The sequence below is a fragment of the Mustela putorius genome, unplaced genomic scaffold, assembly GCF_011764305.1.
Source record: "Mustela putorius furo isolate JIRA1106 unplaced genomic scaffold, ASM1176430v1.1 tig00000682_pilon_pilon_pilon, whole genome shotgun sequence".
In the NCBI taxonomy this organism is placed as follows: Eukaryota; Metazoa; Chordata; class Mammalia; order Carnivora; family Mustelidae; genus Mustela; species Mustela putorius.
The window spans coordinates 1,820,461-1,832,966 of record NW_025421443.1 but is presented as its reverse complement, the minus strand read 5'-3'; the positions used below and the strand labels follow the sequence as shown (position 1 = coordinate 1,832,966).

General features: G+C 40.6%; 1 protein-coding gene across 1 annotated transcript; it reads left to right on the top strand.

Annotated features, from left to right (window-relative positions):
• The first annotated feature begins 4,431 nt into the window (after positions 1-4,431).
• HMGB2 (high mobility group box 2) lies at positions 4,432-7,102 on the top strand. Its single transcript, XM_004766103.2, has 5 exons — positions 4,432-4,567; positions 5,153-5,317; positions 5,629-5,774; positions 5,851-6,025; positions 6,568-7,102. The coding sequence occupies exons 2-5, from the start codon at positions 5,168-5,170 to the stop codon at positions 6,727-6,729; spliced, it is 633 nt and encodes a 210-aa protein (XP_004766160.1). The 5' UTR covers positions 4,432-4,567; positions 5,153-5,167; the 3' UTR covers positions 6,730-7,102.
• The last annotated feature ends 5,404 nt before the right edge of the window (positions 7,103-12,506 follow it).

Genomic DNA, 12,506 nt, shown 5'->3' with positions numbered 1-12,506 from the left:
GTGTGTGTGTGGGGGGGGTAGCTTACCAAAAAAAGGATATATAATATACTCTTTCATCAGGATTTTCCAATGTGGTTTGATGATCAGATTACGAAAAGTCCAAATTTTTAGGATAACTGAATGAAAAAAATAATAAGAATTGCATTAGTTGATACAACTAAGATCATTTCTATCCAATCCTGCCAGATTGACATTACAGATAAATTCCAGTTTATCTGCAGAATAACTATTCATACATGTAGGATGAGGACCTACTTTGGAAACAACTTCAGTCCTAACCCAGAATTAGCTTATTGCTAAATATTTGCATTGCTACAATTTGTGAGAAGCTGAATTTAGGCAAAGTTTGACAAATCAAATTTTATTTTGATATCATCTAGGGGGAATCCCCTGATTAAATCGTTTTATTAGAAGACTAAGAAGATTGAGTAATATTGTGTAATCTAAAGTTTGGTCTATATAATTTATTACATGTGAACAGCTATAAACTCTTACTTCAACAAATACTATTTGAAACAAGTAGGCTCACAACTAATTGGTATTCTTAAAACCAAAGGATTTCCTAGATCTTGAATTATTTATCTTTTAAAATTTTAATTATAATCTCTTGACCACCTAACAATAGCAAAAGTTAACATTTATTTTCTCACATTATGAACAAATATTCACAGAATTATAAAATCATACAGTTTAAGAGCTGAATGTTACCTTAGAGATTGTCCCCCAAATCTCATTTTATAGTTTGTCAGTCAAAAGCCTAGAAATAGGGGCGCCTGGGCGGCTCAGTGGGTTAAAGCCTCTGCCTTTGGCTCAGGTCATGATCTCAGGGTCCTGGGATCGAGCCCCGCATCGGGCTCTCCACTCAGTGAGCCTGCTTCCTTCTCTCTCTCTGCCTGCCTCTCTGCCTGCTTGTGATCTCTCTCTGTCAAATAAATAAATAAAATTAAAAAAAAAAAAGCCTAGAAATAAATATTAAGTGTACTGTTCAAAACCACAAGCCCTTGCTGGATTATAATTTATATATTCTTTTCTTTTTTAAAGACTAATTTATTTATTTTAGAGAGAGTGTGAAGGAGTAGGGGGAGGGACAGAGGGAGAGAATCCTCAAGTGGACTCCCCAAGTGCAGGGCCAAACACAGGGCTGGATCCCTGAGATCATGATTAGAGCCAAAACTAAGAAGTCTGATGTTCAACAGATTGGGCCACCCAGGTGCCCCTCAATTTATACATTCTTTATGAAGAACATAAACACTTTCTTTTTCATCATCTTTTAGGAAGATACATCGTACTAGTAATAAATTTGGATAATCATTTTTAGAATATATGAAATTGATGTGTTCCTGAAAAGGTTAAGTTTTAGAAAACAATCTTATTTTCCCATTTAAAACCATAACAATAGTAGACACAAGAGAAACAGCTTTAGGGATACCTGGGTGGCTCAGTCAGTTGAGCATCCATCTCTTGAGCATTTGATGCTTGATTTTGGCTCAGGTCTTGATCTCAGGGTCTTTGGGATTGGCACTCGGGCCCAGGACCGTGCTCAGCAGAGAATGTGCTTGAGGATTCTCTCTCTCTTCCTTTCCCTCTACCCCCCCCCCAACGTCTCTTTCTCAAATAAATAAATAATGTGGTGGTTTTTTTTTTAAAGAGAAAGTTTTATAGGACATTTTAGTTTTCTGATAAACTTATAACAGTATGCCAGGTAATTTATAATAGTGAACCAAACCTCTTCTGTATTTAACCCATCTTTACAGAACCAGATTTGGTACTAGATTTTTTATGTGTGCTACCAGATTCTGCGTATGGTTTTTATTCCCAAAAGGAAAAAACGTGGTACTATAACCAACAATTGCCTAGATCTCATTTAAATTTTATCACTTCACTGTACTTTTTTTCTTTTAAAGATTTTATTTTATTTATTTGACAGACAGAGATCACAAGTAGGCAGAGAAACAGGCAGAGAGAGGAGGAAGCCATGTGGGGCTCCATGCGGGGCTTGATCCCAGGACCCTGGGATCATGACTTGAGCCGAGGGCAGAGGCTTTAACCCACTAAGCCACCCAGGCGCCCCTTCACTGTGCTTTTTGATGTTACTTCTAGGCCAGGAATTACAGCCTAAGAGTGAAGTCTTAGCATCCATGGTAAAAGCAGATTAAATACAGAAATGTATTCCTATTCACTGTGATGCAGTAAAGAATGGAAATTGAAATGTAAAGGGTTGGTTTCTTCTGAGGGCTATGAGGGAAGATTCCAGGCCTCTCTCCTTACCCTGTAGATGGCTGACTTCTTTGTGTGTCTTTTCATTGTCTAACCTCTGTGCCTTTCTCTGTGTCCAAATTCCCCTATTAATTTTGTAAGGACACCAATCATTGGATTGGGGGCCTACCCAACTCCATATGAGCTCATCCTAACTGATTACATCTGCAATGACCCTATTTTCAAATAAGGTCACAGTTACAACTGTGCTATAAACAGCAGATTAAAAACCCAAATTGACAAATCATACTATATTATTGAAATAGCAATAAACCTATTAAATTCAGTGGCATTAGTATATGCACAATTTGGGCAGCCAATATCCATTTCCAAAGAAAAATCATTATTATTATTTTTAAAGATTTTATTTATTTATTTGACAGACAAAGATCATAAGTAGGCAGAGAGAGAGAGGAAGAGGCAGGCTCCCTGCCAAGCAGAGAGCCCAATTTGGGGATCCATCCCAGGACTCTGGGATCATGACCTGAGCCGAAGGCAGAGGCTTTAATCCACTGAGCCACCCAGGCGGCCCAGAAAGATTTTTTTTTTTTTTAAAGATTTCTATTTATTTATTTGACAGAGAGAGAGAGCTCAAGTAGGCAGAGAAGCAGGCGCGGGGGGGGGGGCGGCGGGGAGAAGCAGGCTCCCCGCTGAACAGAGAGCCCAATGCGGGGTGGGGGGGGGCTGGATCCCAGGAGCCTGGGATCATGACCCTAACCGAAGGCAGAGGCTTGACCCACTGAGCCACCCAGGCGCCCCACCGGAAAGATCATTTTTAAAAATCTTGCTTTTATTAGTAAATCTAGATAAAGAGCTGCCGGTTTTTGAGTTATTATTGGTCAGGGTTACTGAATACAAACCAAACAGGCACACACAGTCGAACAAATGCTGAGAAAATAAGAAAATAAGACAATATTAAATTTACTGAGAAAATAAGACAATATTAAAATCTGTTGACGCTGTAAGCGCAATACATGGAAAAAACAGACCTTAAAACTAAATACAACAACACAGAAATAGCATAATAAGAGGGGTGTTGTAAATGCAATATGCATTTGGCGAATATAAGCAGCTGGGGGGTGCGAAGCATTCATTCCTTTTATGGGGGTCTCAGAAAGATCTTGGATTTAAAAGTTTTTACATTATGATGTAAGGGAGACGAGACAGTGAATAGATAAGATAGCCAAAGGTGGACCGCGGCGGGAAATCCTACTTTTCGCGCAGCAGCTGTACGAGGGTGAGCCAGAGCCCAGCCAGGAGGTCGCAACCAGGAATCCGGAGCCGGGGGAGGGGGCGGAGCCAGGGAAGACAACACCCGGCCCCGCCCCTTCGGGACCCCAGGGGCGCCCTTGTTTACCTCCCGACATTGGACACCCGAGACAAAGAGGGAAGGGAGGGAGGGGACCTTCTGAGGGAAACTCCACGGGCGGGAAACGCCTTACTGAAATATCGTTTGGTACCACCACCCGAAAGGCGGGAACAGCCGCCCTCCCGCGCCCCCCCGCGCCCCTTCCCAGGTTCCCCGCCACCTCCGGTCTTCCTGGGCTTCTGTCCTAGCCTCAGCGACAACGGGCGGAGCTGGGCAATCGGCCCGCAGGGCAAGCTCCTTAGCCTCTGTTTGTTATTCTTCGGACCGGACAGAGGACGCCCTGTAGGGTTACACGGCCGAACGACTACAGCTTCCAGGAGACAAGCCTGTGGGGCCGAATTGGGGCGGAAGAGAGACGCGACCCGGACAGTGGTCAGAGAGAGGGTAGGGCAGTCTGCTTGTAACCTCAGCACCTGTAAACTGCCGCCGCCGACCCCCCAACAACCCTGTTTGCCGACTCAGTATTTTTAAATCTGGCGGGGCTTTCCCTTTCAGGCCAACCACTCCCCCCGTTTACCGCCCCAGCCAGTCAGCGCCAGGCCCGCCATTTTTCAAACCCTTTTCCTGCCGCCAATCAGGATCGAGCAGTACATTCCTCTCCTGACCGGTTCTAACGGGTCTGGGAGTTAACGACCTGGGCGACCCACCGAACCTGCTAGGCTGGGGCTGGAGGGACGGGCCTGGCGAGACACCGACCAATCGGAGGGCTTCGTGGTGGTAGGGCGTGGCCTACGGGAGTTTGAATAATCATCAGAGCCAATCAGAGAGGCGGGGGTGTGGCCTGTGGCCCGGCTCGTCAAGTTGCCGTGGCGCGGAGAACTCTGCAAAACAAGAGGCTGAGGATTGCGTTAGCGATAAACCAGTTCACGCCGGAGCCCTAGGAAGGAAGCGTCTCTGTTGGATCCGGCCTCTTCGCGGGACTCTCAGAAAAGCTACCACCAGGCAAGAATCCCCTTTAGCCCCTTCGAGTTCGTGGGCCTGTCGTTCCCCCTTTCCTCATAGCCTTCTAGCCGGGCCTGGCACTATGGCTCTCGGGGTTCGACCTGGCGAGCGGAATCTGGGGTGAGGGCCGGGGGCTGTGGCGGGAGGGCGGTCGGGGCCGGCGGGAGGGCGGGAAGCTCGTCCGGGCCCGGTTTCGGTCGTTTTTTGAATGTCGGTCGCGAAGCGACAACTCTTTGAGTGCGGCCGGCGGCGTGGAAGCCGGGGAAGCATTTCTGTCAGGAAAAAGGTTTCGACGGCGCGCCCGGCGTTCCCTTCCCCAGCCCGGGCCTAGGCGTAGGGTGGGCGGCGGGTGGCGGCCTCTTGGGCCTTCGGGAGCGACGTGGTGATCGCGCGTGAGTCGGCTCGGCCGCGGCTCTTCTGCTGGGTGCCGGGAGGAGGGTATGTGAGCGGAGGCGGCCGCCCGGGGCGGGCTGGCGGGGGAGCCTGGCGCGGGCCGCCTTCCTTCCGAGAGGGGGCGGGCGCGTATTTGGGCGGGAAGCTGAGCCCAGCCAGCGTCCACCCACCGCTTCTCTCCCGGCTACGTAGACGCCGCCTGTCACCATGGGTAAAGGAGACCCCAACAAGCCGCGGGGCAAGATGTCCTCGTACGCCTTCTTCGTGCAGACCTGCCGGGAAGAGCACAAGAAGAAACACCCGGACTCTTCCGTCAATTTCGCCGAATTTTCCAAGAAATGTTCGGAGAGATGGAAGGTGAGACCGGAATTCGGACAGAGCTAAGGGTTTTTTCAGGTGTTGTTTGTTTGTTTGTTTGTTTGTTTGTTTTTGGCTAGAACTTTAAACGGGTAGGTGACTGGTAACCTTCAACTTGGTTACGGTCGTGACTCGTCCAGATATTTTATTTTGAGTTTGGGGCAGTCGACCTTAGGTTTTCGTTTACTTCCAAGACTAAAGGTAAAATGCTGCTAACCACGGAAAATGTAGCCCTTAAGGATGGCCTTGATCTTTTGGATGCGTGTAGCTTATAGTTTTGCTGTACTTTATTTCTTATTTCATACCCATAGACCATGTCTGCAAAGGAGAAGTCGAAATTTGAAGATATGGCAAAAAGTGACAAAGCTCGGTATGACAGGGAGATGAAAAATTATGTGCCTCCCAAAGGTGACAAGAAAGGAAAGAAAAAAGATCCCAATGCTCCTAAAAGGCCTCCGTAAGTTGATTTTCAAATCAGTCAAATTGTCCCATAATTTTCCACCCAGTTGATTAACTCCGTTGCTTCCTTTCAGGTCTGCTTTCTTCCTGTTTTGCTCTGAACATCGCCCAAAGATCAAAAGTGAACACCCTGGTTTATCCATTGGGGATACTGCAAAAAAATTGGGTGAAATGTGGTCTGAACAGTCAGCCAAAGATAAACAACCGTATGAACAGAAAGCAGCAAAGCTAAAGGAGAAGTATGAAAAGGTACATTGTCTTTTTTAAGCCCAAGATATTTTCTAAATAAGGATGTTAGAAATAGGTATGAACTGTAGAGTTGGAAAGTTTAGTTCCTCTTGAATTATGGTTGTCAGCTGTATTTGGAGAAGATCTAGTGAAAACTGTACATTTAAGACTTGGCTATTTGAAACTTCCTTCTTTTGACTGAAACCAGTGTTCGTAGCATTGGTAGATTCCTGCATAGAGACTCATTTGCAGTTCTGAGTCTCTTAGTTTTAAGAAATGGAGGGCTAAATACTTTGTTTTATGTAGATGTACCTAAAATAAGTGGGGGTGGGCAATATGAGGTAAGTTGGACAGTGATAGTGAAAGTTTTGACATTTCCAACCCCCTCATTTTACATCATTAGCTTTCTAAATCCTCTGAAAGCTGGGTTATTAGACTTTGAATACCTCTTTGGATAGTCATCAGAGTTATTGGTCAATAAGCTTAGAATGTTTACAGCTTAGTGGTTTTCACAGTTGAGTAATGACACCGGATGCTGATTTTATTTTTTGACCATATTTCAGGATATTGCTGCATATCGCGCCAAGGGCAAAAGTGAAGCTGGAAAGAAGGGCCCTGGCAGGCCAACAGGTTCAAAGAAGAAGAATGAACCAGAGGATGAGGAGGAAGAGGAAGAGGAGGAAGAAGATGAAGATGATGAGGAAGAAGAGGAAGATGAAGAATAAATGGCTATCCTGTAATATGTGTGGAGTGTGTGTGTGTGCTCAGGCAATTGTTTTGCTAAGAATGTGAATTCAAGTGCAGCTCAATATTAGCTTCAGTATAAAAACTGTACAGATTTTTGTATAGCTGATAAGATTCTTTGTAGAGAAAATAATACTTTTTTTAAAATGCAGGTTGTAGCTTTTTGAGGGGCTACTACATACAGTTAGATTTTAAAGCTTCTGATGTTGAATGTTTCTAAATATTTAATGGTTTTCTTAATTTCTTGTGTATTGTAGCACAGCAAACTTGTAGGAATTAGTATCAATAGTAAATTTTGGGTTTTTAGAATGTTGCATTTTTTTTTTAATTTTTGTAATAAAATTATGTATATTATTTCTTTTGTCTTTGTCTTAATCTGCTACGTTAATTTTCACTTTAAAAATGCTCCAGGTCTGGAACCACATCAGCTTTTTCTTGTGCCTAATTCTCAGACACAGTTGATTTAGTAAAATGTTTGGTTAAAAAACTTAAAACATGCCCATATTCTGAATTACAAAGTATTTAAAAAATAGATCTGAAATTTAATGAACTTCTAAAGTTGGTGCTGTTTTGACAAAATGAGTGTTTTTTCTTTTTCCTTGATGTTGCTGTTTATTCTAACTTGTCCCTTGACACTATCTTTAGGGAAACTTTCTCTTTAATATGAGGCAGAGGAGCTAATACAGTGAGTACATCCCTGAAAACCTAAACTTTTAAAAGCATCATTAGTAACAGGTTAAATTTTCTTTTCTTTTCTTTTTTTTAAATTTTATTTATTTATTTGACAGAGAGAGATCACAAGTAGGCAGAGAGGCAGGCAGAGAGAGAGGAGGAAGCAGGCTCCCTGCCGAGCAGAGAGCCCGATGTGGGACTCGATCCCAGGACCTGAGATCATGACCCGAGCTGAAGGCAGCGGCTTAACCCACTGAGCCACCCAGGCGCCCCTAAATTTTCTTTTGATTATAAACTAGTTCCAAGTAGAATAGCAGAATGAATTTTCAATTATATCTTTAAAAATTTATGGTTTTAAGCTTTAGAATTTTGGTAACCTTACAAAACCATTTGAGGTTCACAATAACTTTATGGTTTTAAGCTTTAGAATTTTGGTAACCTTACAAAACCATTTGAGGTTCACAATAACTTGTGATCCTGCCATGACTAAATTTCACTAGGAATTTTATTGGGGGAAAGCAGTTGAGAAAATGCTCCTTTGAGGGAGCAATTTCTTCTGAGTTAAGATTACTATTTTGAACTGTTACCAGAGGCTTCTAGTGAAAGTCAACCTCTTTGGCCAAGTTAGAAATAGGTATGCATGTGTAGAGTTGGTGAGAGAACAAACCTGTTTGTTTGTTAGTTGATAGTTTCCTTATTACCTACCAAGTTTTAAAATAGTCAAAATTCTTACTACCCAACCATGGGAGTTTTGGTTGTCTGTCTTATGCCATATTTGAGTAATTATCTGGTAAGGATTATATCATTAAATAGGAAACACTGAAGTTTTGTTAAATGGAAAGTGAGGTATTAGCATAATTGCCAAAATTTGCAGACCTCTGATTGCCTTCTTAATCTTAACCTCAGTAGTTGCACATTTAAATTTGGAGCTTTTGCTGATGAAAATGAAAACATTGATAATTTTAAAAAATAATTACTGATGTTAAGTGGCTTAATAGTGCCTGAAATTAGTGTAATGTATTTTATTTATTTTTTTTTTTAGTGTAATGTATTTTAGAGATACAACTTGGGTCTGGATCCCAGTTTCCTTGCTGTATAAATATTAGCTTTATGAACTTAATTTTTGACCTTCTGTCTCCCCATTTGTAATATGGGGTCAGTACTCAGTTCACAGTGCTTGAATGTTAAAGGAGAAAGTTAAAATTACCCAAAATACTTCCTAGTGCTTAAGAGATTTTAAAAAGGAGTTTCTAAAACTGAAATAGGGTAAAAGTCTTGTTTCTTTCAGGATATTTCTAAATTTTAAGACCCGTGAGGCAGACGTGTCCGATTTCTTGTCATCTTTTTGGAAGTTTTTGTGACTACTTCTGTTTTTTTATATAAAACTTTACATGTCTAAGCTAAGAGCGACTCATTCTTTTAATTAGAAGCTGCTCTAGAATAAGTTCAGGATTTAGGGGGAGTCATCATCTATTAAGTGTGGATCAAGATTTCAAATCTCTGAAAAGATTCAGTAAATTTTCAAGATTAGGTTACTTCAAGGAGTGGTTCTGTTGGAAACTGAAATAGGGATAAGAATTAGGTTTCATTCCAGATCAGGTGGTATATGGAGGTGTTTATGAAAAGTCCCTTTTTTTTTCTTTTAAGAAATAAGTTATATCTCAGTGATACAAAATGTAGAAGAGCCATGCAGTGAGTAGTCTATATCCTTGATTCCCAACTACCTGGTTCTCCCATGAGACAACCACAATAATTCATCCTTCAAGAAAGGCAAAGCATCATATATATTTATATGTATGTATTTATGTTTATATATTCATATGTATTTATATATATGTTGTAAGTATAAATATATGATGCTTTCTGCTTAAATACACATTTGTACATATGCATATATATATATATATATATATATATACACACACACACACATATATATAAACATTAAACCAATGGAAGCTTTCTATATGTACACTTTGCCCCTTGTTCTCATTTTAGGGAATGTTCTATCAGTACAAGAGCTGACGCTTCAATTTGAGTAGCTAGCTGCATAGTATCCCATTGGATAGATCATAATTTTAGTTCATATTTATGAACAGTATTGCCACGAATACCCTTGTATGTGGTTTCAAAAAAATAGTAACAAAAATTTTAAGTTTGTACATTTTAAGATTTGATGATTATAACCACTAAAACCTGTATAGTTGACCCTTGGAACAACATGGGGGTTATAGGAGCTAAACTGCCCCTCACACTGTTGAAAATCTGCGTGTAACTTCTGACTTCCCAAAAACTTTACTAATAGCCTGTTGATGAGAACCTGTACTGGTAATATGGTCAGTCAACACATACTTTTCATGTTATATTTTATACTGTATTTTTAAAGTAAGTTGGAAAAAACATGTTAGTAGAAAATCATAAGAGGGAATACATTTACAGTACTGTACTGTAAAAAATCCAAATCTAAGTCGACAGTGCACAGTTCAAACCTGCTTTGTTCAAGGGTCAACTGTACCTGGTATATGGTGGAAACCTCTTTTGTTTTAACTTAGTAAAGGCTGCCAAAATTGTTCTCAGTAGTTGTACTAATACATAGTCCATAGCAATGAATGTTTTAGAGTGTCTATTTCCTCATCTCAGCAACATAATAGTTATCAAACTTTTAATCTTTGCTATTTTGATTTAGTAAAAGTGGTTCCTCTTGCTAAAAGTTGAGCATGTTTTTGTTTCACAGCCATTTGTTTCCTGTGGTCTTCTGTCTCATGGGTGTCTGTATTAGTAATCTGTGGAGATTAAGGAAAGTGACCCTTTATGACTTGAATTGTAAATGTTTTTCTCCTTATCAATTTCCTTTTGACTTGATGCTGTTTTCTTTATGCAATTTTATTAAATCTTCAGTGGTTTTGGGAGGTCTTTCCCACTCAAAGATTATATAAAATTATCTGTTTTCTTTTATTATTGAATTCTTTAATCCTTCTGGAATTTATTTTGGTCAAGGACTCAGGTAGGGGGTTAAATTTCTTTCCAGATGGCAGCTACTAATTTGGGTCTTTTTATTTGTAAAAGCTGGGTTAGAAGATCCTATGGAGCAGTCAATTGCAAACTTGCCCAATAGATGACAGTATGCCTTTTTGTAAGTATTTTTTTAACAGCAGTATTTACTGTAAGTAGTAAATCATAAGCTTGTCTTAGACTAGTATAAATATAGCATTATCTTAAACCTATTACTACATATGCCACTAAAAATGTTTTACAAAACAGCAATGGTTTTTATTTCTTGGGGCGCTGAAGAACGATAAAGGAGCTGTTAGGTCACCACATAAGATCCAGTCCTTTTTAAAATAAAACATCTCTAGAAATAAGTTTTTTGGACTCATTCTCATGAGATTCCTATGGAGAATTGTGGCATTTTCAGAGAAAGGTAAGATATAGGGCAGAAAATAGAGTGCAGACAGGAAAAAGGGCTGTATGTGGTAAAGTGATGAGCATACAAGAAAGTAAGCTCTATGAGAGCAATGATTTTTTTTTTTTTTTTTTTAGGATTTTATTTATTTATTTGACAGAGATCACAAGTAGGCAGAGAATGAGGAAGGGAAGTAGGCTCCCTGCCGAGCAGAGAGCCCAACTCAGGACTCGATCCCAGAATCCTGGGATCACGACCTGAGCCGAAGGCAGAGGCCCCAACCCACAGAGCCACCCAGGTGCCCCATTTAAAAAAAATTTTTGTATAATTCTCTATACCTTGTGCCAGAAATTTAGTAGGTGCTCTATAAACAAATATGCTGAGGATAAAGAGGGCAGCTCCTACTTAGCTCAGTTCTGTGGTTGGATGGAAATGTGGGTCCAGGATTCCCAAATATCCCAAATTTTCAAGAATCAGAAATCTAGATATTTTTTTTAAAAAGTGAAATCTGGGGGCACCTGGGTGGCTCAGTGGATTAAGCCTCTGCCTTTGGCTCAGGTCATTGTCTAGGGTTCTGGGATCGAGCCCCGCATCGGGCTCCCTGCTCAGTGGGGAGCCTGCTTCCCTCCTCTCTCTCTGCCTGCCTCTCTGCCTACTTGTGATCTCTCTGTCAAATAAATAAATAAAAGCTTAAAAAAAAAAAAAGTGAAATCTGAATCATAAATGTTGGCAATGAATTCAAATGTCGGGTTCAAAGGAAATGTCTACAGGTAAGGTTCTACCCAAGGGTTACCAATTTGCCAATTCTGTAAATTAAATAGGTAAATATAAGATTATTAACAATATTTGAGTTAGGACTGTTAAGTTTATGTACGCTTTCCAGTTGAGCATTGTTTTTACAGTTGTATAAGCAACTTTTCACTCTGACTGGAAACTCCTCTGACTTCTTATCCTGTAGTAAATGTACAGATAGACATTGTTTCTGAGGTCTGAGGTCTTAATGGAATTTCCTAGGCTTCTTTTCAGGATTTACAGTGCTAACTTTTCCCTCAGTGAGCTTCATCCTAACAGTTACCATATCTGTAGAATAATGGACTCAGAAGCATAGTTAGAATGTCACATTTAAAGAAAAGTAAAATAACTTTCAAGCAACGTGGAACAGCAAACTTCAGAACTGGAAATGGTCTTTATATCAACGGATCCAGTTTCCTCCCTTCAGGAAGACATGGCAGTTCAACTAAGACAATATTCTAGGGCAGCAGGTAAGATAATAAAACACTAATTCATTTACATTTGTTATGTTATTCTTTGATTTTTTACATTATTCTAATAAAGAGGAGATGGCTTATGCAAGGAATTAATTAAAGTAATGGGTACTTGGCTGGCTCAGTTGGTAGAGTATGAGGCGCTTGATTCTGGGGTCATGAGTTTGAGCCCCATGTTGGGCATAGAGATCACTTAAGATAAAATACAAACAAAGGAAGAAGCAAGGTTATGAAGGAGATTAAGGGTGAGGAGATGAGCTTACACTTGGAACTTGGAGTTTGAATAGGTCTCTTTCTTACTGATTTGGTAACCTCAGACAAGGTAAATAACCTTTCAATTTCCTCACCTATAAAATTAAGAAATTTTGAGGATTAAATGAGGCAATATATTTAAGATACTTTTCTGGGGGGCAAGTGA